Here is a 27,755-nt window from a genome sequence, read left to right on the forward strand (position 1 = left end):
ACTACACAACAAAACACTCAAAAATCTGAAAAATTAAGCAATACATATGAAATTTCAGGTAAAACAAAAACAAAAAACAACAACACACAAACAAATAGAATGTCTTTGAAGTCTACTGGTCGTGGAGGGCATCTGAAACATCAGTGAATGTTACACAACAGAACAAGTGCAACAGGAACGTAGCCATCAGTCAATCAAGCAGTGGAATTGTGACAGCAGTTATAATGGGGCAGGAAAATCGATATCCCATTGACTGGTCTGCAGCAGTCTAATCAAAGAGCACAGAGCTTTATGAAGCCAGTCAACGAGAAGATAGGACAGCCTGATTACGTCGGCTGTTTGGAGTTTTTTTTTTTTTTTGTTAACGAGCCTCTGAGGTCCGCACACCTGTCCAGATGGCAAAGCGAGGACATCCAGTCACCTTGCATCAGTTCCTTGTGCTTTCATTTGACTTTGGGGTTGGGTTATGGGCGTAAAGAGTGCAAAATACCAACAATTACAACAGCCTCCAAGCTAATGACCGTACACAGCCCCATGTTCAGCAAAGGCACGGTAATGTGTAGCAGTTCAATATCTTTCCACATCCATGTGAACATCGCCAGGACCTCGGTACTCACAGCTCGGCCTTTCACTTGGGTGGCTTTCGACAGACTCAGCCACGTGATAAAACGGTGTAAAAAAAAGTAGCTCCCTTAGCAGAGCTGCAATGTTCTGTTCGTACTGTTCAGTCTGGTATGTGTCCAATAGATGATGGCAGGGGTGGGTGTAAAATGAGAGCTGTGCCTTTCACTCCATCGCCAGTCAGAGCTCTATTCACCACCACGGTGTTGGCATCCGTTATTCTTAATAGCCCATAAGTTGTGCCAAGAATGGAGCCATACATTTGTTATATCACAGAATGGAGCCATATATTTGTTATATTACAGACCATAAATTCTGAGACCACAATGTCCACCATATATCTCAATCCACTGCGGTTTTACTAAAGCTCCCAACCCATTTTGTCTTAGGTGCTCCAGTGCTGTATGAAAATGTAATCAGCATTTCCTTTTCATCAATGGACACCCTCTACATCCTGAGTTTCCTGTCCCTTCTAACTAATGTCTGTGGAAACAAATAAAAGCAAATCTGTCTCCTTTGCCACATGAATCTTTCTTTCAGGTATTCGAAAAAAGAAAAGAAAGAAAAAAAGAGCTCTTGTGAAGGCACTAATATCCTGTTGTCCATTGGGCACTGTGCCAGCTGGTCAGCTTGAGTGTATGTGGTGCACGTTCTGTGATATGATGTACGTATCTGGAACACAGGTCATCTAAATGTAGAGAAGGACCACTCCACATGGGATCTGCTTGACATAATAACAACAACGTCTCTGTTCTCCACAATCCTGGCTTTTTCCACCAGACAGAGAATGCAGCGTGTGATGGGCATTTATTTTGAGGAGCATGAAGGAAACAGGAAAAGAAGAAGAGTACTGTGCGTTAACCTAAAGCTTTTGAGTATGTGTGTCTCATCCGGACTTAATTTTAAACTGGAGCTCAGAGATAAATCAGTGGGAGGCACAGTTGATCAATTTCCTCTGCATTTTTCATGTATATAACCTAGGTAAAAGTCTGCAATGGAGTGTGTCTTTTGGCAAAAGCTGCACAAACTGAATCTGTGATTGTACACGATGATGCAACTTTATTTAGGATTGGTGTACTTTTCGGTCCAGTGTGTAACATTTATGATGGTTATGGTTATGTCTGTATGAATATAATCATATCGACATTTTTGTTTTTCATAACCTTAGAGTAAGCCTTTTAAATGTATTTTAGGCAAGAACCTTACTTCAATGTAGGGTTGTCAACTTTTTCCAAAAAATCATGCTTGAATAAATATTACATGACACGCCATTGCTTTGAAAAAGGAGTCCACAGATTTGTTTGTTACTTTTTCATCTGTGGTGCAGAACTGGAAATACTTCCACACGCGTAATTTCTGATGCTTTGGTGTTTGTGCTTGTCTGCAAAGGAGGACATTTAGAGTGAGTCCTCCATTTTCACAGCAAAACAACTATAACAATGTCTTAATTTTGGGCAAGGACCTCATTCAGAGTGGATTTCAGTCTAGACTAAGCCAGGGGTGATGGTAGCTTCTAATGCACTCAGATGTCACTAATTCTTACACACTGGACCTTTAAAAATGTAATTTGAGGTAAATAAAATATGGACACAACCAATACTTAACCATTCTGCTGAAACGTTTATCTACAAAACACTGTATAAATTGTTAAAGGAACCACAAAGAAAGCAGCCTCAGTTACCTACTTTGGTATGGACTGTATGTGTAAAATGGATTTTAAGGCATAAGTATCTGCAGAGATACTAAGAAGATAAGTCGTATAGACATCATAACTTCCAAAAATGAAACCTTGAAAATGACAGCATTTATGACACAGGAGCAAATACGAAAAGATACCATGCACGCAAATCATCACATCACAATCTGATCAAAGAAGTGGTGTGGTCCCTTTAAGAGTTCAGTCCTTTCCACTTTTTTCCCTTGACCTGCCACTGAAGCCCGGGCCTTGTGCCAGTCCAGTGGAGGGTTAATGTAGGACAGGCTGACTGAAGAAACGTAGGGAGAGAAGGGGGGTTGTGTGCCCTGATTAGACATCACCAGAAGACAGAGCAGAGCTGTGCACTGATGAGGACTGCAGAGAGGAATGACGGGCCAAGGGGGCTCGCTCCTGAGCCTCGCGCTCCCATACCTGCAACCAAAAAGCAGCTCATGAAAAACCAGAACCTCCAATCAAACCAAGAAAAAACCTGCCCTCTGCTGTAATAGCCTCTAAATTTCATAAGCCATCATAAATCAAAAGGGAACTGTCATTTTATTAATTTTTTTTTTTTTTTTCATGGACAGTACATTATTACTCGTCTTCAACAGGAGAAGCTATTTAAGCATCGCAAGAAGATTAAGTTCGTATCACATCAAAGAGGCAAGTGACAAACTAAGCCGCCTCACAATTTCGCACAGCAGCAGCACAGAGGGAGCACAGCGCTGCTTTATATGCTGTAGCGCTGTGCAGCCAGTCAACAAGGAATAATAACCCAATGGCAGAGATGGATGACACCACACATGCATTTCTAAAAAGGTCGTTTTTCCCCCCACCTCGCACTTTAAATAAGTCTATTACAAATGGTGGGAAAGGGATGCAATGAAACCAAATTAAATATTCTCTGTGAATTATTGAATCCTCACTCACTCACTGCTTTATCTGCAGTCAAAAAAGGGAAGTGATTTAAAGACGTAACGGTGGACTCACTTAATTTGTGGATGTGGATGGGTTCGCTGCCCACTCCTTCGCCACCCTCACTCGAGGCCTTGATCTGAATGAGATAGTTGTCATTGGCAGAGAGGCTGAGCTCCACAGTGGTTTTGTCGGTCAAGATAGTTTGGATGTCATTATAGCGATGTCTCTTCAGCAGCACCTGAGGCCAGAGAGGGTGATGCAGAATAATAAGCTAATGCAAAAAAAAAAACCTAAACACACGTCATCTTTGATTCTGAAGATAAATAAGACATTTGCAGCTGAGCTGGGACCTACCCAATATCCAGTGACCTTTGACTCGGTCTCCATGGCTACTACAGGATCCCAGTGCAGCGTGAGTGTGGAGCCAATCATGGTCCATTGTATGTTGAGGGGAGGCCGATCGGGGGCTAGAAAAAGAACCAGAGGTGAAGATGTACTGCGGTACAGGATATGCATATCATAGCTGTTTCCCAAGGCTGTTTTAAGAAAACACATGTTCACAGCTCCACTATTGTGACTGATATTGCACAATAGCAGCACCGAGTGCTGTTAAGTAAGACTTTTGCTGCTTCATTGCAACAAAACTTGTAAATCTACAAAATAAATCGGATGATACAATGTTGATTTAGTCTCATATCATTTATTTCTCTGTTAGACCAGTTTGCTGATGTGAGACAAGACAGACAAACTGCATTTGCAACGAACCATTATTGACATCATTGATCACCTTCGCATAACAAGAGCAAATTGAAAAAAAAACCGTGTAAAAATGAAAGATTTGGTAAAAAATGTTATTTACTGATTTCCCAATACGATAATTACAATAAGCAATAATGCCCTGCTACACTTTTTAAATTAATGAAAAGATGGTTTACACTAATTTTCCAGCTTTTTTTTGTGTTGTGTGAATGATTTAAGTCTTTCAAAGAGCTGTTAAAGTCCTCGCAACACTTGTGAGCATTTTATTTAGTGGTTAAAAGGCCCTTCATTTTGTCTGCACTTAGTAAATACTGCTGCCTGCATCATTTTAAAATCGTACCTGAGTTAAAAGTTTCATGGAATAATGTGATTTAATTTTAAGTTTATTTCTTCTACTCAACAATTTCAAGACATTTTTTTTTTCTATTTTCATGCGATTTCTCCAATTGCAGTGAGTTGAGCTGAGTTTAGAGCCGCACAGGAAATGAAAAAGAAAGCTGAACCCTGAATTATTTTGGTGACATGAAACACGAGCATCCTGTGGTTGTCCCTACATCGCTAGTGTGTTTTAAATACATGAATTGTCTGTGCAGCTACATTCCTCTAAAAACCACAGTTTTTTTTTGCCCTTCTTTCTTCCAAGGTGAAAGTGAAACACTCTTGTCAGTTTTAATTTTATAAGCACAGCCATCAAGGCGGAAGACAATTCTATGCGTGTCATGTTGAGGACAGCATTACGTCATTTCACTGGGGTTGACATGGTTCATGAATAAGGACTGTTCAGAAAAAGATTTTAGTGCCTGTGGGGGGGGGGGGGAGCAGCGTGGACTCACGTGGTTTCTTTGTGGTGGTGTTGATGGGTGCCGACTGCGGCCCGGGGCCAGCTGTATTAAACGCAGCCACAGAGAGATAGTACGCTGTGTTCGCTATCAGCCCTGAGATGTTCACTAGCGTGTAGTTTCCAGATATGCGCACTTTACCAATAGTGTCAGGCTTCGTGTCGTCTTCCCAGTACACAACCTGTTGGGGAGAAAGAGAGGTAAAAAAAAAAAGCTAAATGTCCCAAACATGGACACAGACATTTTTTTGGAGTGGTGCATTTCAATGTGTTATTGAAATTCATATTCCGTCATGAAATCTGAAATGCTGTTTGTATTACAGAAGGAGAAGGAGGGAGCAACGATGTATAATACATTTTATCACAAGTGGAGTCTCGATTACTGATGCACATCCTCTCAGCCACTGTGGTTATATAAACAAGACATTAGTAGGTCATAGAATAAGTGACCCAGTCAGAAATATTCATGACTATTGCCCATTTGTTCAATAGAACTACCTCAGCTCTTAATTTTGTCCGAGGCCAATTATGAGAAAAAATAGTATACAGATATTTCAAAATGCTTTATTGGTGCAAATAAATCACCACTTTCTCCACTGAGGCAGAAATCCACTCTGAGTTTGCTTGCCTTCAGGCTATTAGCCTCCAATTATGGGTGCAGGTGAAGTGATATTTGATGAAGCAATCAGACTAATTCGTTGCTTGCTTTCGGTCATCTTCAATATTTATGTGTCTGGTATTAAGTGACAAGCATTAAGTCACTTTAATTCCAATAATTAAATTGGAATGTGAAGACTAACTCCCCCCGAGGATACAACCGCTATTCCATCTCCCACAAATAATTGTATTTTAAATTCATCAATAAGAGCTGTGTATGATAAGCACCAGAGTTCAGTTTACTGTAATGCAATCTTTTAACCAGTAATAAGTGATTACATTAAACTGGAAATGGATTGAATTTGCAGTCCTAACCATGTCTAATTAAAGCCTGAGCATCACACACATGCCGTCCACAGCTCTGGACCAATACTGCTGGTGGCTGATTGACATTCAGCAGCTCCAATCCACTCCAGAGTCGCTTTTGGAGAAATGAGCTCTGTTCCAAAAGGACAACATGGCCAGCACTATGGCAACAGGAGAATTTTGTGCCAAGGGGCCAGAGGTGACAGATATTTAAAGCAGTAGGAGAAAAACCCCCAGCAAAGCCCTCTTTGCATTCTTGAAAGGATGAAGGATTTTTTCTTCCTCTTGTGGGCTTGCTGTTAGTGCACCACAGTATTAAGGTCAGTTTGTGAGATTATTATTGTGCTAAAAGCAGAATCTCTGCGGAGAAACACAAGAAGATGTGTTTGAAGATGCAGTGCCTTTTGGTGATTTTGGTTCTTGATAATCTTATTGTTCTGCCTCTGTTTGGTCTTTGTGAACAGAAACCATGGAAAATTATTATTTGCTGAAAACTGATTCTGTACCATCAGACCTGACTGAAGGAGAATTTGTGTGTATACAGCAGCAGCAAAGGGGGTGGGCAAGTCAAACTGATGAAAGGTTGTTGTTCAATATAATTCAGACAAACTTCTCAAACTTTTCGGGGCTTTTTGTTTTCAGTCATATTCCAACTTTATCTGCTCCACTGGCAAAATGTTGCTGTTGCCTCCTTCTGTTTTGACATAAAATCAGAAAGTTTATGTATGTAGTGTGGGAATGTTGCAAGGTGAGAACTAACACAGAGAGTCATGAGGACCTGCTAGGCTTAATACGCATTGTGTGAACTCATTAGACAGCCGTTGTATATTAAGATTGTGCACTGCAGTGTCAAAGAAAAAATGGAAAAACAAATGTAAAGATCAATGAAAATGATGATCATGAGCTGATAAACAAGGCACAGGCAGGCGCTCAATTATAAAAATAGAAAAAGACAAGAACGAAGAGAATAATTTTTAGTGAGGCATAACATACCTCATATCCAAGAACTCTTTCAGGGATGGCAGGCAGCGCTTCCCAGATCGCTTCAATTTGTGCTGCAGACACACTCCTTGCCCTAACCTTCTTAGGAGCTTCACTGGGGACTGTGGAAATAGAGCACTGGTGAGAACACCATACACTCATCCAACACCATCACACACACTAATAGCAACAAAAGGAAAAAGCACAGAAAAGGCCTGTAGTTTCACCGCTACCCACCCCCCCCCCCCCTCCTCCCCCCCTCCCTTTTTAATAGGATCTGTGACTGACATAAGGGAAGACTATCTGCCCCACAAATTCAATTAACAGGATACCTCGCTCCCTGACAGCTCGGTGTGGTAAGTGTCTGCTAGGATTTCCTGTAATCTACCGGCATGATAACTAATATCAAGTTGACATTCCGAGCTTGAGAGGGGAGGGAAATACCAGCACTGGAGGCACAAAACTCATTTCATCATGACTATTCAAGGTCATAAGAAAAGATTATGGCTTCTTTTTTGTTAGCACTGCTTGCTGCTGCTGGGCTGGAAGCCTGAACCACAGACCATATATTAACTAAAAAGTAGAAATAGTCCTTGGCAATAACTTTTTTTATATATGACCTATATAGTTTGAACTGTTCCATACCTTCCTCAGCTGAATACACCAAGGCAATCGAGCTGAAGGGCCCCTCCCCTCGGTTGTTGTATGCCCCCACTTTCACATCGAAAGGTGAGAAAGGCGGGATCGTGTCGTTGCGGAACACGTAGCGTGCCGCACCGATTGTGGAGATAACCGCACGTGTCCATGTGACCATGCGCGCAGGCCTGAAGGCGATGATGTAGCCAAAGCCCTCTCCATTCTGCAATTCCTCGGATACAGGCTGGGAGCGAAACACAAAACTGTAGTGATATTAAAACGCATACAGACAAAGACACAGACGGGTGCGTTTCGGCGCTGCACCTCCACAAGGGGCTTCTGTGATTACTCACAGCCTCTTTCTGTGCCAGAACACTCTGCAATCACCTTTTGCCTTATCTTCTGCTTTTGTCTGGCTATATAATTGTAACTAAAGTGCAGAACTCTTGAAAAGGAAGTGCTCTCTGTCCCTGCATTTGGAGGGAGAAATGGCACTTTGAGGCTGAGCCCGGAGAACAGTTCTCTCGGTCTCTTTCTCTCTTTCACACACACACACACACACACACACTCACTAATGTGGATCATAAAATTGCTCCATTCAATTCTGCACAATTAAGCAAAACCATTACCAAGTGATGGAGAGAACAGTAAAATGTGACAGATGACTTACCTCCCATGTTATCACTAATTCAGACTTTGTGCCGCCTCCTCCTCCAACATCAGTAGGAGCTGTATCAGGAACTGAGAGGTAAAGCCCAGAGGGTGGCAATTAGAACACCGTTTACAAAGCTCAGCGACAAGCCTCAACTGTACTTGTAGCCTTATGACAAGCCTGCCTGCTGCAGATACTAACTCCCATTTTACACTCCACAAATCGCTCCCTCCCTGTGTGAAAACACAAACATGCCACAGAGTTGAGTGAATAAATAATTTCACCTAAATGTCACTGTGCGTAAACCGAGAGCAATGGATTTGTAATTTTTGCAAATGACATTCGAGTCAACCCTCTCCACACCTGCTCCCACTCAGCTCTGTGTTTGTGCACTGCAGTGTGATGGCAACGTTGATAGTGGAGGTGGAGGAGCAGTTGTGCATGTCCTTATAGGATCCTTTAGCAAGTCAAGCATCACATTTAACGTCATATAGCAAACGGTTGAAGCAGCATTTATGTATGACATCCTTGTGTGGATGCTTAGTATTGCTGAAACCTGGAAAATTCAATTTCCCATTTTTCCCAGAGCTTTCAAATCCCAAAAAAAAATAAAAAGAATAATCCCACTTCCCTGGAAATATCGTCCACGAAATATGTGACATGTATTATGTATTTATGCAGCTCTATATGTGAGTAAAGATCATGCACTAAAAAAAATTCACTAACCCTACGATGTTGCAGAAGTGGGTGTATTCAGACAGTCGTGTGGGCAATATAACATGTACAACTACTATTTTGAATATTTTAGTTTCTGATAAATGTTCACACTGTTTCTCCTCTCTCTCTATTCTGTGCAAATTATGGCAATGCCAAGTAAAAGAAAGTGACAAAGTCACTCTGATGTGTTCAAGTTATATAAGCTGTGTCTGCACACAGAAAATGACTAAACCAGGATTTACTCTTAATTTTGACAGTTGTCTGTTTACATACAGGGAAATATTGCATTGTCTGCACACTAGGCTGTATTTTTCAGGATATTCCAGAAAAATCCAGCTTAATCCACCTTAAAATAACCTAATTGCAGTACAAAAAAATAAGAACTAGTTTTGGGACAAAATGGAAGGAACTGTGACACTTTGTGGTTAGCAGTTTCATTCCTCAAAAAAAAGACATGGAAGACATTTTGGAGTGAAATAATTCATTCCTGACTTAATTAAATATCTCTAGCTATTCTCCAAATTTATACTGAATGTGTAAATCTCCCACATAAAAAAAACTGTGCTCACAGTTCTAATCATCAAAAAAAAAAAACAGCACCTGTTTACTATTACATCATTTTTTCCCTGTATGATAACAATTGAAAGGACTCATGTATGGTGCATGTGGCGTGTTGATTAGTTTTACATACTTGCATCCTCGGTCCTGGTCTTGGCTGAGGGTGGGCTGGGCTCTCCCAGGCCTACAGCATTGCGAGCCACCACTCTGAATTCATACTCTACCCAGGCATTCAGACCCACCACTGTGGCTGTCAGCGTGTTACCATTGATCACCTCTGGCACTGCAGTGTGTAAATGAGATCCTTAGGAAATCAGGCGATCAAGCAACTTGACTCAAATTTGAATTATAAATAAATTATTACAAGCACAGGGGAAGAATGCATGCATGGATATAGAGAGACAAAAAATAAATTTCTAATTTTTACCACAACTACTTGCCCATTGGAACTGAATAACGACGGGAAGGGGTTAAAATCGAACCTTACAAAATGGGACACTTTTTGTAGGATAAGTACATTGCAAGAGTTGCTCATGTTATCAAAGGGATAGTGATGTAATGCCATTGTTGGTCTGACAAAAACATCAGCAACAGGCAGAATAACCTTGTCTATTTGGGCTTTGTGGTGTTTGAGCGAAATACTTCAAACGTGATTTGATTGAATAGTATCTGCGTTGTAATATTTGCATATTCTTGTTTGATAAGCTGTTGCTTGTGCCACCACTTTGATGTTCTAATTTTAACATTTCTCAATTTGTGGTGCGTGCAATGCAAGCAAAGTGTAGCAACAGATCTGCAATGCACTTTGTCAAGACCTGACAGTGCTCCATTCAAAGTGATCAGTAAACATTTCCATGTATGCACGTATGAATCAGCTGTCACGCCTTACACCTTCCCCCTGCCCTTCTGCCTCAACCGGAGTCATGACACACTACATCCACAAGATGACACACAAAATGGATGGGTAGAACTAAGTTGTAGAGGTAAGAGGTGAAATGGGATTGAGCCTGTGAGGAAGAGAGTTTAATGCTACCTGTGTCAACAGCCTGCCAGCCCACAGTAAAAGGCGTACGGGCCTGGATGATGTATCCAGTGATGGGGCTGCCATTGTCTCTTCCAGGAGTCCATGAGAGCTGGGCTGTGCTATCTGTAATCTCCTCCACAGACACCTTGTCTGGAGGACCTGGAGGACCTAAATCAATCAGGGAACAAGGAGGTTGAACGTAATGAGGTGATCGCCCTCTACAAGAAGCCCCTCACAAAACTCATAAAGACTTCTAGACAGCATGTAACACCTCAAGGCCACCACACTCTCTTTAATTAAGGTCAACGTCCTTGTTGTGTGCATTCAGGGACTTCTTTTGACTGTGTGAGTGTGATGTGCAGGGCAACCAAATGATTTACTGAACATGGGATCATCAGTGGTGGATAAGATAACCTGGATGGGATCATTTGTGAGGACAGGAAAATGGGGTTAGAGGGTGGAGGAGACACCCGTGAGAAGACTAAATGATAAGTCAATACACTGAGGATAAAAGAAGGAGGCAAATATTTGTTGCCAGATTTACAGTGCTGTGTGCTCTGCTGCTCCATTATTCACACACTTTCTCATGATATTTTGCCAATGTATAAATGAGCCAATTATAGTCATTTTCTGTGTTAAACTTTGCCTCCACAAAACACCTGGGACAGCTTTTACTGTTTGTTAAGGACATAAATACCAAAGCAAATCACCAGGGATCGGCTGTATACATGAAGCACATGCAAAGCAAAACTTCCACAGAGTCCCAAATGGCTTTGAGTAAGCAAGCTAACTGAATATAATATAAATACAAATAGACATCAGTCTGACTGAGGTCCAGTTTAGCTTTACAATATATACTTCTCTGCCAAAAAATGCCCACATGGACTGCCATCAGCTCAAATATGATACACACTTTCTTTGGCATTGTTTTGATAAGCCCTCGAGGCCCTGGTCAGTCTTTCCACATCCATTTGTCCACAGATGTCCACTACATTCCATGTATATTTTGTAAAATTGCAATATTTTTGCCTATTTTTGTGGGAGTCTATTTGCGCCGACTGAGCATGATCCCTGTAGCAAAACACTTTGCAGTCCACCCGGTGGTATGGTCTTGGTTTGGTCTATAGGGGCAACAATCAAGGCAGCACCCATGGATGTTTGCTTGAAGTTATGAGAGGAAGTCCGCCACTGTCCACTCATGCACAACTCAGCACTCAAATAATACAATACTCAAATGGCACTCCAGCCATGAATGATGCCTGTGCAGAATTGTGATGCGGCTCCCCAAGAACAGAAAATGTGGAAAATATAACGCAGGCCTTATGCAACATTTATGTCATGTTTATTTCAGTTCACAGTTTTTTTTACCAATATCTCACATTTATGATGGAGTTGGAGCATAATTCAAAGATTCTCAGGGGGGGGGGGTGATCAGCCAGGGTGGCCAGTCCATCACAGGGCCACATAGAGACAAACAACAACTCACACCTATTTTACCTAATTTGCATATTGCACTTTTTTGACTGTGGGAGGAAACCAGAGAAACCGCATTTAACCCAAACACACACAGGGAAGAACATACAAACTCCAGGCAGAAAGACCCTTGTTCCGACAATGTCACAAACCTGGATTGGCTCCAGCCCCCCATGACCCTCATGAGGAGGCTAAAGAAATAGACAGTGAGTGAGTGAGTCAAATAGGAGCATGAAAACCATTGACTATACCCTGGTTCAGATGTGCTATATAACGTGTGTATAAAGTGTTGCGTTTATGATTTGCTAATGGAATTGTTCAGTCCTAATTCATTTGCAAGCTTTTGTATGAAATTACTTATCTTTACCTTTGACAACCAAGATTGCAGAGGTGGACAGACTCTCCACGTCTGTGTCAATTGTACAGACATACTTCCCTCCATGGTTCAGCTGGATGTTGCGAATCATCAGGTCTCCTGATATAGTCTGCAACAGAATATTATAATTATAAAACACAGCTAAGCTCTGAAAAGTACTGGTGTCACTGCCTCTTGTCCAACATCATCTTGAAATTGCTCCAGATCCGCCAGCAAAAGTGATAAAGTGTTATAGATAATGAATGTTTGGATGTGAAATACCTTTAAGTAAGAGATAGTTTTGTCTCATCACTCAGCTTTTGGCCAGGGGGAGGCTTTAGAATTTATAATAAGCTTTGCCCAATCCCTTTGTCTCCAGGCCACAGATTTTTGCATCTCTTCAAACATTAACAACAGACATGGCAGATGAGCTTGGTACAAATAATTCTATTGGCTGTCCTTCAGGCACTACCCAGGCATGTGCCCACCCCTTCTGCCCCTACAACCCCCACCAGCTACACACAGCACACACATAAATAAACATAGTCTAGTTAATTGGCAAGACAATTGCTGATTATTTTGTAATTATGGAAGCTCAGGCAAGTCTGATGTGCAGAACTCCTGAGTGTAAGGAGCAATTTTTATTTCACACAAGCCACATGCGGGAGACGGCCACAAGGGAAGAGAACAAAGCATCACAACAAATGTTGTTCACTTTCCTGTCTGTGTAAGGACAGTTGTGTTATTTGTGGCTACCTGAAGGACATTTTTTTAAAGGGCAAAGCTGATTCTGCATTGCCATTGTTTATTACTGTACTTTGCTTAATGTGAATAAATCTAATGAAAAGAGCAAAATCAACATTCTCTTAGTCCGTCTCTATGCCTGCCCTGTTTCAAGGGATTCAGCCCCAAGCCTATGTGTTCCTGCTGAAGACATGTATTTTAAGAATAATTGATGCACACAATATATAAAGTAGTTCAGTTTTTAAAACAGCTTATAAGGATAGTTTAGTTGTATTAGGTGTGATAGTATGAGGTACTAACACTAACTCAGTGCTGACTGCTCTGCCCTGTCCTGGAAACCAGCTTGAGATATAGATGTTTGCTCTCACCGAAAACATAGCTGCCATTTGGGTCACACAAAAAAACCAACGTGATGATTGAAAAGCATTTTTGCCTCTGTCCCGATCACCAGCTTTGTCATTTAAACATACATATACCGCATGCCAAGGTTACATTCAAACCCCATTATTCTGTTCTCATTTTGGCACATAAATCTACCACCTGAAAGTCACCTCTTGAAGCAGCCTGTCATGAAGCATGTCAGCCTGTGAAAAGGAGTGTGTTACTTTCGAATGGAGTCACCTGAGGGGGGTTAGCCAGGTAAGACTCGCTGCAGTCATAGCATATTTCATCACCCTCCGGTGGCATGTGGATCAGAGCTTCACTCTGCAGCACCTGGACAAGAATGCCCCATGGATCTCCACCTCTCTAAAGCATCTGACAAAGCAGAGCCACACTGAATGGCACTTCTATGCAGCCATGAGCTAAAGAGACTTCCTCACTTTTCTTTTGCCTTTCTCTCTTTTCTTTCCTCCACTCCCTTTCATCTCCTTTCCTTTTCACCTGACAGCTTTTTACGCAGCGTTTGCCATGTCTGATTTTCTCTGCGGTGTCAGCCGCCACCTGGCCAACCTGAGAGCTCGCAACTGAATGTGTGGCGTCCTGCTTAGGCAGGAAGGAAGTGAGGAGGCATATTTGCTGTAATTATGCTAATTAATTCATCAGAAGCTGTTGAGCAGGGGGACTGGTAATCTCTATGGACGAGGGGGGGGGGGCATTTTCATTTCATTTTTTTTCACAATGTATGCCTACATGGAGTTCAATGTCATTAAAAATTGACATTTGTTCTCAGATATGACGCCAATTTTAACGTGTGAATGGCGGTGATCAGATTGCTGACCTTGAATATGATAATTTGCCCTATACTGAGAGGAAATAACTGTGACTTCATTCTGACAAGCACTGAACAATGAGTTTGCCCTTCATCAAAAGGAACAAATATTGAACAAAGAAGAATAACTTATCATGACTTGAGACACAAGGATTTCAAATCAGCATTTACTGGTGCCAGGCCTACTCTTGGTGATTGCCAGGCAGCTCATTACTTAATTGTTTTGGTGCTCAAGATTCATAAATAGGTATTTAAATTCAATTATGGGCAGACGGAGATAATAAGGGAATGTTCTCCCTTGAGGCATGGGCAGTAGAAGTTGAATAAATGAAAAGTGTAAAGACTTCATTAATAAGGACTCTGTATGACACAAAATGACATTTGGTTAATATATTTCCACAAGTGTGTAACTCACAAAGCCAACTCAAAAGGTAAAGATTCTGATCACTGACCTGAAAGTGCCACCCATTTCAAATTTAACAGCATAAAAAGGAAGAAAACCTTTCTATATATAAATATGCCATGCCTCAATGAACACAGGGAAATGAATGGTTTCTCTTGGTTGGTTATCATCAGTATTATGGAAGCCCTCAGCCGGGCAGTAGAGCATACCCTTGCACACAACACAGTATGTCCCAATTAATCCCGGAATAGCCAGAAAGTATGAGTTTATTGCTTGAGATGACTCACCCCGCCCACTCTTTCGAAGTGATCGCTGTCTTGCTGGAAGTCGATGAGCTGGCCGTTGAATGCCCACGAGAAAGAGACATCCAGAGCTGGATCGCAGGCAATCTGGCAGGGTAACACGATGCTCTCGCCAACAATAATCTCCATGTTAGTGGGCCTCATGGTGATTCTGGTGGGATCTGGCCAGACAACAGATGACAACGCACGCATGTCAATATCTCTGCCGTGGGAACCACTGTGACCTTCGCAATTGCCACCTCACTCTAATTTGTGGCTACATCGAGACGCTTTCGTTAAATTACCAATGGATGTGTGTTGTTCCTGATTTTAATAAGCACTTAAATGTTCAAGTCTCACCATTAGCAACATTTAATGACATATGCACATCACACTTCGCACACTTTATGTTCTGGGATCAATTTAGAAGAAAATGTGAGAAACAGGGTAACAGAGATGCAAGCACCTTCCCACTGATGATGGTTGCAGATTGGAGGCCTCACAGTATGTTGGGGAAAGGTCAACGTAATTAAATTCTATGACATTAAATGGTTCAGCTGTCGGTGAATGAGAAGAATAGTAGCTAATGAGAAAAATTCGGGTGGCTACACACACACAGAACAGGTGGAACCAGAGGATTGTATGAACATATTATGTCATCCATAAATAATGACCTTTAACTAAATCAAAGATCATGTTTGTTGCTTGCTTTGTTGCTATTTTGCATAATAAATACCTTGCCATATTAATTTGATTATAAAGTTGTTTTTAACTGTTGTAAATAAATTGTACACCAATCAGCCACAAAATGACTACTGTAGAGTGTAGCATATCCATAGCCTGATTTCAATCTGCTTTACATTGAGGGTTAATGGAGGATCCTGTATATAAAACTGTATAATGGAAGATATCCTTAAGCTGTACATCAAGTGGAATTGGCTGAAATTTATTTTGAAATAACTAAAAGGAAATGGACCGTGTTCCCATTTTTTTTTAAAGTCAAATCAATCTTCCCATTTGGATCTTTAAAATAAGTGGATTTTGGAAATGAAATACTTTTCTTTTATGATCCCTGTGCACATTTATTACTTACATATGAGTCAGCATTTAAGTGATAGTTCAGATTCAGTAGATAGTTCAGAGGTTTGTTTGTGTAAGATACTGTTACAAAGTATAATTGCTGACTTTGCTATGCACACCCCCTGCACCAAGACCCAGCTTGAGATATTGAAAACACATTTTAGTCACATAACAAAAACAATCAGCTCATCAAACTTACATCTACATAAGCCTACAGTATCTTAAGAATATGTTCATTATCTTATCTCACCATTAGACAGTCTTTTCTGATTGGAAACTGAAGTTTGTTATATAAACACTCTCCTACACCTAAGCCCACAGAGAATATCAGAATTGTTTAGCTCGTGGCAACATGTCAGTAACTGATCTACTGCCGTGTTGTGTAAATAAGAGCCAAACACTTAATTCATAAATAACACATTTTTACATGCAAATGGATGCAGCAATGGATCAACAACTCATGTGTGCCAGAATGTCATAGTTGTATATACTATGATGCAAGGGGAGAGCTGTTAACCAAGTGACACAAACTTAAGCCAGAAAAAGCAGTCTAATGGCAGAGACAAAAGGTAAAAAAAAATGTTTTGCAGGCTTCGATTTTGTTTTAACTGGCAAAAATCAGTTTGTCCTTGTGTCCTTGCTGGCAGACATGTTTTTGTGAGAGCTAGCATGCCTGTTTAAAACTGGACCTATGTGTCGTAAAGCAAACTATCCCTTTTAATTATCCCTTTAAAGGCCCATTTATACTCGACACAAAGGATGGAGACAGATGGAATAGTCCATAGTTGAAGCAAGTTGTCAAAAGTTGTGGCGGAACATACAGAAATATTGAAAATGCCGCTCCATACAAATGAATAATGTTCCCCATAAAAAGGATGACTTACATTTTGTCCTCTTACATTTCACCACCACAAAACATGCTTGTTTCACTCTTTTTTGGATCCAGCACAATAAAATAATCCATTCAAATGGTCGCTGCGGTTGTTACGGTACTCAGAAAGTATTGCGTACCAATGCAAAAGATGCATTGAGTTAATGTGTGGAACGGACGGACATAAAACAGACAAAATATGATGCCATGTGTTCTTAAGGCCTTCTTAAGGCCATGAGAGAGGAGTTTTAGAATAGCTTAGAACAGCTATATATCTACAACTTATAAAACCAGAGAGCAGTCAACAAAACCAGCAGTTTTCAGGTGCATCTTCTCTTTGAAATGATGATTGTAACCAATCCTGAGAGGCAAATCTACCACTGTGTGCATTGGGATGTAGCAGAGCTCGTCGTGTGTGGCATGACTCAGTGAAAGGGGGGTTTGCAGCACTCACCAGTGATGAGCAGCCTCCCAGTTGTGCTAGCCGTTCCAAACTGGTTCTTAGCGACGCACGTGTAGCTGGCTGCATCCCGTCTGGTGACATTAGTGATCTTTAATGTTCCATTGTGAAGCAAACTAATCCTGAGGGAAAGCAGACCAGAATTGTACTGTACTGATCCAAGAGAAGACACAATATTAATACTCAAGTGCCAAGCTTTGTTGAGTCAGATCTAAAAGTTGTATTTGTCTCCATGATGTACTAAGGGTAGAGTGCTCTTCTTCACCAGAAGGAAATGGAAACATGAAAAATACACTGAAAAAGAACCTTGAACCTGGTACAATGAAGCGCTCCCCTGAAGTCCAGTTAAAATTAATTATTTGATGTGGGATAGCAGCAAGTGGTATGACCCATCCCCTCAACGCAGTGGAAAGCTAAACTCACCGGCACATTACTAAATAAATATTTTACAAGCAGAGTCAGTAAATATTCCGATGAATACATAAAAAACGTTTAACAGGTTTGTGTTGTTAAAGTCAGAGAGGTTACCTGTATCATGCTGGGAGGATACTGGATATTTAAAACCCAATATTAATGTGATATAATAGAACTGCATTCACAGATGCAGCGCCACTAACAATAGTGCACACTTCCATAATTGTACCTAAATGAGGCTAAATGTAAGAACAACGTGAAATTTACTTTACTTATATTTGTTTTCTTTGGATGTGGCTGCCTGCTAAAAAAGAGCATCATATTGTAAAGAAACTACAACAGTGCGTAATTAAGAGGCAGCTCCGAGATGAAATGCATGCTTTAAAGAAGACGCAGAGTCACAGCTCTATTGAGCCATGCATTTCTTTAAATCTCTGCACTAATGGCTTCTTTACAAATAAATGTATTATCCAGGACAGTAGCCGTGTAGCGTTTACATTTAGAGTGCTTTATTCTCTGCACTGGCTTAATCAGTTTCTTCAGCCATTAACTTTTTAAAACACATTTCTAATTGGCAGTTCAAGGGTTCTTCAAATTCAATTGACAATTCTACATTCAACCTGATTAATTTATACTTCTTAACCGCCTACAACATAAGTTTAAATAACACAACTTTGCCAAACTAACATTTCTTCAGTTAGATGTTTTAGCAAACCACTGGAAGATGCAACTCATTTCTTTATTTATCAGATTTTGCAAATATCTATTCAACACTGTGAACCCACGCAGAATTTATGAAATGTACCTTTGGTCTTTGAGTGCATTTTGTTTGTTTGTGAATTTCAGACAAAATGTCTGATGTTGAAACGTAATTAAAGTCTGTCACGTAGCCTTGACTGGAGGACTGATCCTTTTTTCCTTCCTTATAATGACTGCAGTGAAGTTGATTTGAAGAAAACACAAGCTGCTTTCTGAAAGAGTCAATGTGTGGAATAGCAAACTTGATGAAACTTAGTTCACAGTCAAGTACCACGTTGTATTTTCTCATACTCAGTTGTATGACTTGTTTCACATGAACTGTCTCTTAACCCACTGACGCCGGGAAAGCATTGCCGCACTTCTACCAACGACGGCGGGAGAGCGGCTGCGCGTTTTATTCTACCATAGACGCCGGTAATAGATGCGGATACGTACATTTTTCGGGGGGTATAAGGGTTCCTCGCGACATTCTTTTGAAATTACTTCGCGCAAACACGGAGGACTTTGACAGCGAAGAGATTTCTGAATGCAGTGATTTTGAGGAGTTTCGTCTTCGATGACGTCATCGCCGATAACTTCGAACGCGCTGAACAAATCGTTCGGGATTTATGGTTAAGACATAATTATGTTTGAAGACGACGAGGTCGGCGATAATGACGATAAATACCACCGTCATTGACGGAGTGTTTACAACCGCGCACCAGGGGTGACAGTGGATTTACCTGCAGATGCCACAGCGCTGTAAGCATCATCACCGTCACATGTGAAGCAGACTGTTACAGTCATTACATGCTGTTATTGTTCTTCACAGTCTATCAGGACTAAATCAAGGCACTGACACAAGTTGATATTACTTTATTTTCTTACTGTTTTTTAATAGAAAATAGTTATTCACTTTAATTTTACATTAGTAAATGTTTGTGTCTAAATAAACTAAATTTCACAGGAAAGCCACAGGTGTAAGCTCTCAAATACTTTTTGAAATGTGTTCCTATATCTGCTACAGCGGCTGAGAAATCAGTCATTTAGTCGGCATTGAAGCTCAGGTTTTAGAGATATTTTTTTCCAGGCGCTTCAGGCCTTAATGGGTTAAAAGACATATCATCAGTGTATGTCTGTCTTTGAGTGTGGTGGCGGGGCAGGGTGGCCTGCATTTGATGCCATCTAAGAGATCACCATGGGATAGAAAAAAACTGCACTGGACTGATTTAAGTCATATTTAGATCATAAAAGACCTCACGGTAAATACTGTTTGCATTGAGCTGCTGTCTTCCAAAGAAGGTCTGATAAAAATCTCCTCGCAATGGGTTCTGTAGATTATTCAGGGCAACACAAAACCACAAAGCTCTGTGCATGCACAGTCACCAGAAAGGGTAATTATGAAATATGTCTTTCATCATTTGGGTGAAGCTACTGTTAACTGGTGTGGTATTCAGAGACAAAAATATGTGCTGAATTCATTTTCTAAACACCGCTCGAATTTAAAGCATGAGACATTTCCAATCCAATGTCCTTAGACACCCAGTGTTATGCACCTTGAAAGGGTACGTGGGCTTCACATAGAGAGCGCTAAATGTCATTCAGCTTTGGGAATTTGAACAGTTTTCTGTTGCTGTAGCTGCAGCTCCAGCCAACTAAAGAGACTCTTGGCTTTTTTGACAAGACGCTTGCCTCACATTGTTCCCTTTCATACTTCCTTTTGAATTAGCAGCATGGGACTGACTGATACAGCACAAAGTTAAGCATTTCTTTAGAGAGATGTGTGGGTTTGAGTTGTTTGTTGTGTGTGCCGTCGTGCATCTAAGCTCCAAATTCTTGGTGTGTGTGCAGACGAGCAGTGCGGTTTTAGTCACCATCTGAGCTTTTCTTCTTCCTCCATTTAGGATAATGAAAAGTGTGCAGATGGATTGCTGAGATGTCTCATTTTCCTGCCTCTGATTTGCTTTTCGAATTCTCTACCTCCAATTAGTCCGTTAGTTTTGTGTTGAATCTGATCAGGAGGCGCTCGGTCGCATTTATTGAGACACCAGATTGAGACGAACGGCAGTCTAAATGAAGCACCACTTCAGGAGCCTGTAAGTGGTGCTTGAAGTTTGCTCATTGTCTGCATCATGTCAGTGTTCTATTCTTCTGAGACTGCTGAACACTGAAATCTGTGACAGAGCTTTTTTTGAGGGCTGATTTACCAGTAACAGCTTAATGTGTAATAGTGTTGGTTTTACTTTGATTTGAAGGACAAATTGACTGTTACCTTCAACTGTGACTCCATTTACTAATATTTTATCTCCATAAATATTCCATGCAAGCATCTTTGATACAATCAGCTAGCATTTATGTCCCTCACACCAAGCAAAGTGCAGTTTCCCTGGTGGCTACCTTGCTCTCGGTCTCCTCATTAGAGTTTTATTCCACGCATTTGCGCAAATGCCAAATATGCAGTTCAAACAAGTCGGCCTGCAGTGAATATGAATAAAAGCTGCTAGGAATATGCACTTAGATTTTCTTTTTACCTACCTTTCACTTCTCTGCAGGATCTCGTTCCCTTTCTTCCACAGGCTAATTGCTGGGGGCGAGGCCTGGGGCTTGCACTCAAGAATTACTTCGCTGCCTAAGCGGGCTTTTAGCAAGGCCCTCAGTGGACTTTTGGAGAAACTGGGAGGAGAAGCTGTTTGTTGGGGGAGCAAAGAAAAAGGTGTGAGGCACAAAAAATATAACCTAAACCTTTGCAGATCGGCCTTGAAATATCGTGATCGACTGTGCTTCTTTATTTAGTGAACTCTTGACTCTGGAGGAATGCTTTATAACTTAAAGTGATATTTGTGGTTTTTTTGTATTTGTTTTTTATTCTTGCTGTATGACATAATGACATACACTTTGTGACACAGGGATGCTTTCACTGAAAACATGGCTGCCAGTGGAGAACCACAAATTCAAGATACTTAACAAAAGGCTCACACCCCCCCTTGTCTATAATATTTTACACAGATTGGTGCACAATTGATGGCATGCACACATGCAATCCCTCCTTACCATGACTTCCTGCAAAGGTCACAGCTATGATCCATTCTGATCATCACATTTTTGTTCGCTACCATTTGGACACCAAGTGTCATCGTATGTATCAGGACAGAATTGAATTTATCTTAGTTCCAGATGGAAGTCATTAAAGCTTTTGCAAATAAATCGATACCCACATCTACATGACAAAGCATGCACAATGCCACAAAGCTATGTATTTGTAGTATCCAAATCAATAAGATGAAAAGACTGAAAATACAATGAGACACTCAATCATATTCTTTTTTTTTTTTTTTTCAGCAGGGCCCACAGTGACATCAAATGATTGCTGAGGAGCAGGCTGCTGGGTTGCATCTTATCTTAGCAGATGATCAAACACACAGACAGATAAGCAGCAAAAAAAGCAGAGCGAGGGAGGCCATCTTACCTAACACCATTAGTTGGGCACTGGAATAAATAATGCCATGTTTGTTTTCAGCCACACACTGATACATCCCGGAATCGGACACGTTTAGCGCAGCGATGGAAAGGACCCCATTTTCGATTTGTACCCGGCCCTGAGGAGGAAAGAGGAATACTTATGCATATCCACGGCAGGGCCCGTCTATTATGTCCAAAGGCACAGCAGCAATTACCAGTGCACCATGACAGGAGAAGGACAGCAGGAGAGGAGAAAGAGAAAAAAGCCTAAAGAGCCTTATGGTATTGTGTCTATGTTCAGTTTGGAATGAACGCAGCGATGAGGGGAGAGTTTGAGTGAGAGAAATATCACTTATTTTATATGGTTTGATTGGGACAACTAAAATGGTAACTTGAAGTTTTAATCCACTGATGGTCAGCGATCATCAGGGGTGTGTGGCTTCTTACATCATTATAGACGCATTATAGACAAGTTTGGTATAATTAGGATTAAATATATTGGTGAGGAAGAGAGCAACCAGATACACAGTACCAACATAAAGTGAACCAAATCTAAATTGAATATGTTTTTTCTTAAATGTATGTATTGGGGTTGGGGTGCACATTGTGTGAGAGGGGGCAGAAGCGGCTCTTTTCGGTCTCTGTGTCTATGGAGTGTCTCTGTTTGTGTTGATTTAACTCAGAACTTTCCTCTCTAAAATCCTGAACCAGACATGTTCTCCTCTATACTTCAGTATTGGCTGACTTCAAGTATTTCTTTTTCCCTTTTATTTAGTAAAACAATTGAGCACCAGCTCATTATCACCAGACAAAGACTCCACCTGCTTCTTCCTGGTCATTTAAATGTATTCGCTTAATCACATCATGCTCTGTGTGAAAAGAGATCACGCATAGAAATTCACCTCCAAGTTATTCACAATATCGCACCGTTCAGTTGGGTCCCAGTTTATGTGAAAATGCCTTTAGTCTGGTAAATGCTATGAGTAAGAGAGGATGCTCAGTCCTTTGTAAAAGATAATGGGTAAACATAATATATAATGAAAATCAAGTGACCATGAGATAACAAAATGATGCATCTACTCTGCATTCTGGTCCTTTCCAGCACCAACAAAAACTTCCTACACTGCCAAGAAACCTAAAAAAAAAAGGAAAAAGCTTCAAGGAGAGTTAAACAATAAACTCAATAAAACATGTGTCAATATCAGCAGAGAGTTTTCGGAGATGGCGAGAGATTGCCTTGGGTCCTCTGTTGCGCATAGGACTAGTTTGTCTCTGCTCATCTGATGAGAATCACTCAGGACAGAGAGCTTTGATCCCCAGACATAAGTGTTTTTAATAACCGAGATAAAGCTCAACAATCAACTGTTTTCACAGTCATCCTGCCGACTGCAACTTTAAAGAAAATCTACACAAAAGCTCACAGATTAAATCTCCTTCTTCATAAAAAGTTTTAAATGGATTTAAGATCTGGTGATTGCCAAGACCATAGAATATGAAGCACTCCATTTTCACACCTTCTGAATTCATGATGTTTCTTGGTACATTTTGCACATTAGCACATTGCAGGTTTTACATACAGTATATCATTCTTCTGTTCTACAGTGAGAAACTAAACATTTCTCCATACCTCAGCCATCACTGGTTCTCCATTTTTCAACCAGCTGTAGGACGGTTTAGACTTTCCAGTGGCCTTGCACTCCCAGTATAGGTTTTCTTCTATGGACAAAGATGTGTCCGCCATTGTCTGGAGCCAGTGAGGTTTGGCTTGGGGAAAAGAGAGATTACTACTTTAATTAAACAAACAGTGGATTAGTAAAAGCAGTGTCATAAATCATAATACTGTTGAAGCTGCCCTAGCATTTAACCACCAAAGTTTAAACTTAAGTTGTTTATGAACATAATGAAATACACAGGTTTGTTAATGCATATTAATATTAACTGGGAATCACTGGGGGGGCTTGCAATGTCATGGATTATCATGCCACTTAGGCTATATAGAAATATGTTTTATGTCTTAAAAAATGAGATCAAACTGCAGGTCACATGTTTCCCATCCAAATGTGGAAATCTGTTTCTCCATGCATTCACTCTCGTTCAATTTGAAGTGCTTCACTGACCATGGAATGAAATACGACCCCGCACAGAATTTTTGCCTCGCCGATTCTCCGCCATACATTCATACGTGCCCGCGTCTTCCTGCTGGAAATTAGGGATTTCAAGGATGGCGTTTGAGTTCTTCATTTTGATTTTGCTGGGGAAAGGGACCCCACTTGATCTCCTCCAGCTTATCTCTGGGACAGGGCTACAAAAAAGAGGAACAAAAATCATGGCAAATGTCAGTCGCTATGATCAAAGTGCGATTAGGCAGAGAAGAAAAAACGTTTTTGATGCAAAAGCCTCGGGAATCATTGCTTCCAATGTATCAAACTGCGATTGCTCGGATTTCAGAAGCTCTTAAAATAACTTTGATTTCTGTCCTTTAATGCTGTGGCTCTTGCTCTCATGGGACTTGCTGAATCTGAAAATGAGTAATGTCACGCATATGCATCCTTAAAGGTCCAGTGTGTAATAATTAGGAGCGTTTATTGGCAGACATTGAATATACACATAAGTATGTATGTTAAAATAAACTCACACATCACACATTGTTTGATTGGTGGCCAGGTCTGGCTTGGTGCTGAAGGTAATTGTCTCGGGTGAGCAGAGCAGTGTCTGTCATAGTTAATTACTTAGCAAATGTTGCTGGTGCTGCTAAAGTGTGTATGCCATTATTGGGTACCATGAAAAACATTAATAACAAGGAGACACTTTTGTGACATTTTAGGGACTTAAATCGGATTGTACACATTTCTTAGACAACACAGCAGAATAGTGGTTAGCGCTGATGCCTTGCAGCAAGAGGACCCAGGTTTGCAAAAAAAAAAAAGTCAGAACAAGGGCCAATTGTGCTTGGACTTTGTATCTTCTCTCTGTGTGTGGAGGTTTCCTTCCGCAGTCCAAAATACATGCAGAGGTTAATTGCACATTCTAAATTGACTGTATGTTTGTCGATGTGTTGGAGACCCTCATGTAGAAGATACTGAAGAAAGAAGAAACGAAATGAAGAAACAAAGAAGAACAACATCCTTTCTGGTACGTGAAAAGGAAGAGTCCTCTGTTGTTATCTCCCACCTTCAGGTGACACGAATTCTTACACACTGGACCTTTAAATCATCCTGAGTAGCACTAATTCATACTAATTAATGTGTTAATTAGCATACAGCTTATGTAGCATGTGCACAATCGGGTTCACTCACTTTCCAAGAGCAAAACATTCAAGCTTCACCACCGATTCCTTTGCAGCTGGAACTGATTCAGGGAAATGAACTTCTATTTTAGGTTCATATTCACCCATTACTCCTGCAAAAGAGAGACAATTGATGACAAAGCTTTTTTACATCAATAACTGAAAGCACACGTTACACCTGCAGTGCATCGAAGTGAGAGCGGTAACACAATGGTACAGCGATGACAAAAGTCTTGACCACAAAGAGGGAAAGGTGGCTTATAAAAGATTCGGAGAACACATCAGGGTAAAGACTTACTATGCAGAGATTTATCACCTGTGGCAATGTGACTTAATCTATGACTTTATTTATATTCATGTCACTAAGGGCTCAAATATGTCTTAGCTGAGCTAGTTGCATGCAAGAAATCACTTTATTTCTTTGCCGTTTTTTGTCGTCTGGAAATGCAGAACGTGGAAATGCATCCACATCCCTGTCACCTCAAGGCTTAAGTAGTGTTTAACTTGTGATTGAGTCATACAAAATGATTCAAACCCTGCTCTAGAAAGCTGTGGCATTTCCATGTTTTATGCAACCAAACCACATACAAATAAAATAGATTTTTCACAAAATGCTACCCACAAAAAGGGCTCTGCAGAAGATGATGCAACTGATCAATGAGGATTTCTCAGAATATTTTTTGCAGATTTATTTCCAGTCTTTTTCTTAATATTTACGTGTAAATGACGTTTACAGATGTTGTCTGAAATGTTTATGACACACATTTGTGAGTTTTTTTTTTTTAAGTGGGTCCCCATTAAAACGGTCATTTGGGAAGTGTTGCCACAAACAGATTAAAGGGCTGATTTGTTTTCTGATCAGAACAAAAATAATCTAATTATACGAGACAGGCTCTGACATCTTGTTGAAATGTATTCAGTGGAATTCTGTCCAAGTGAGATCCTTTATCCAGACAAACTGATTTAAACTCCTCACAAGCATTTGCATTTAATTTAATCATATTATTCTCACAGACAATATAACAGAAGCCTGTACCAAAAAATAGTTATTAACACAATTTAATTCACCATGACAATATAGGTCAGTCAAATCAAACAAGTATGATTTTATAATAATAATAATAATAATATGGTCATGATCAAATATAAATAAGTAGCTCCAAATATTGTTTACCTTTATTTTAAAGTCATTGTGTATTATTGAAGAGATTGATAGAGCTGCTTGTAGTTTTGTTGGGAGTTCATAAATGTGCTTCTATTTTGAATAGTCAGGATATATGGGTTGGATTCCTATTTAAAAAAAAAAAAAAAAAAATAGTGAATCAAAGTTATAAACTGGAATATAGGAATAAAGCATTTACCATCACTCCTGAGGACCAGTGGTGTTGGAGAGCTGAGCACTTTCTCCCTAGTGACAGTGTTGTTCACCACACAGGTATAGTTTCCAACATCTGATGGCTCCACCTTAGCGATGTAGAGACTCCCAGTCTCTTGGGAGATGAAACGACGACTGTCTTGTTGGACAAAGAATGGGTATTCATTGAAAATCCATGTGAAGGCCAGCTCTGTAAAGAACAAAAAAAAACTATTAACTGTGCACATAACTGTATTTTATATTGCATGCATGACTAATTCATCCAGTCATCCATTTTTCCTACTACTTATCATTTGAGTTTCGTAGGGGGAATTCACTTGAATAATGACATGAATGGTCTCAAGGCTCATTCAATTCAACAGTTACTATAAAAAAAAAATAAAAAAAACAGGTAGCCTGAAAATTTTGGCATGCTGTTTTTGCTCTTATCTCAGGTTCTTTAAAAAGTGATACCATGACACGGCAAATGTAATTGCTATCACTGCAGAATAAATGATTGACCTCAGGAAAGGGAGCGAAACAAAATGGATTACAGTGTGCCAGAGGACACATGGCCTCCTTTCCCCGCGTCCCTCAGTGACTTGGTTCGTGGGAGTCACAAATGAAGGTAGGAATGGACAGATTGATGTACAGAGGTGGGAATATATTGTCATGCACCCTTCAAAAGTAGCAGGTGTACCATAAGAAAGGTGAGGCCCGCCATGATGAATTACCGTGTCATTTTGAGAAGTGCACGCTTCACAGACTCGCAAGACTGAGGAGATGTGCAGTATAATCTACCACTTTGGAGGTGAGGGGCTCCTAGTCAAAAAGGTGAATGCAGTGACTGTCAAGCTCTTCCGACACCCCCCCCCCCCCCATCACTACCAAACCCTCGAGGGAGCCAGCCTCTCAGCTTTGGATGGGATCAAGTGTCAAAGTCTAGTGCAGCAATGCAGACACAAAGGTTCCTCTGATCGGGCAGCAGTTGGAGCAGCATAGTTCATAGAGTCAGCATCACCTCCATTTGTAACTGTTGTATGTGGCTGTAATGCGTAGTGATAGAATTTTGCCTAACTATTGCGAACAAAGGAGGGAGTGAGAAGGGCTTTTATGAAAGAGCAAAATGGATAGAAAAGCAAAGGCCACCATGAGCCATTCACCAGTAATTATACTAGTAGTGCTGTTACTACTACTACTACTTATTATATTAACAATAATAATAATAATAATAATAATAATAATTAATAATGAAATAATAATA

The 27,755-nt window shown here is 40.5% G+C and overlaps 1 protein-coding gene across 1 annotated transcript in view; it reads right to left on the bottom strand.

Annotated features, from left to right (window-relative positions):
- Positions 1-2,472: 2,472 nt before the first annotated feature.
- The window catches only part of cntn3b (contactin 3b), a gene marked incomplete at both ends in the record, with an annotated part of 52,741 nt that continues 27,458 nt past the window's right edge, over positions 2,473-27,755 (bottom strand). Inside the window, 19 exon segments of the mRNA XM_083891939.1 lie at positions 2,473-2,661; positions 2,664-2,749; positions 3,308-3,473; positions 3,590-3,702; positions 4,828-5,014; positions 6,789-6,898; positions 7,422-7,656; positions 8,083-8,153; positions 9,473-9,622; positions 10,373-10,531; positions 12,204-12,321; positions 14,836-15,011; positions 17,235-17,362; positions 20,928-21,078; positions 21,859-21,988; positions 23,479-23,615; positions 23,969-24,153; positions 25,148-25,250; positions 26,499-26,702. Of these exon segments, the coding sequence (XP_083748065.1) occupies positions 2,473-2,661; positions 2,664-2,749; positions 3,308-3,473; positions 3,590-3,702; positions 4,828-5,014; positions 6,789-6,898; positions 7,422-7,656; positions 8,083-8,153; positions 9,473-9,622; positions 10,373-10,531; positions 12,204-12,321; positions 14,836-15,011; positions 17,235-17,362; positions 20,928-21,078; positions 21,859-21,988; positions 23,479-23,615; positions 23,969-24,153; positions 25,148-25,250; positions 26,499-26,702 (2,798 nt within the window).

The sequence above is a fragment of the Microchirus variegatus genome (assembly GCF_963457635.1).
Source record: "Microchirus variegatus genome assembly, chromosome: 7".
NCBI lineage: Eukaryota > Metazoa > Chordata > Actinopteri > Pleuronectiformes > Soleidae > Microchirus > Microchirus variegatus.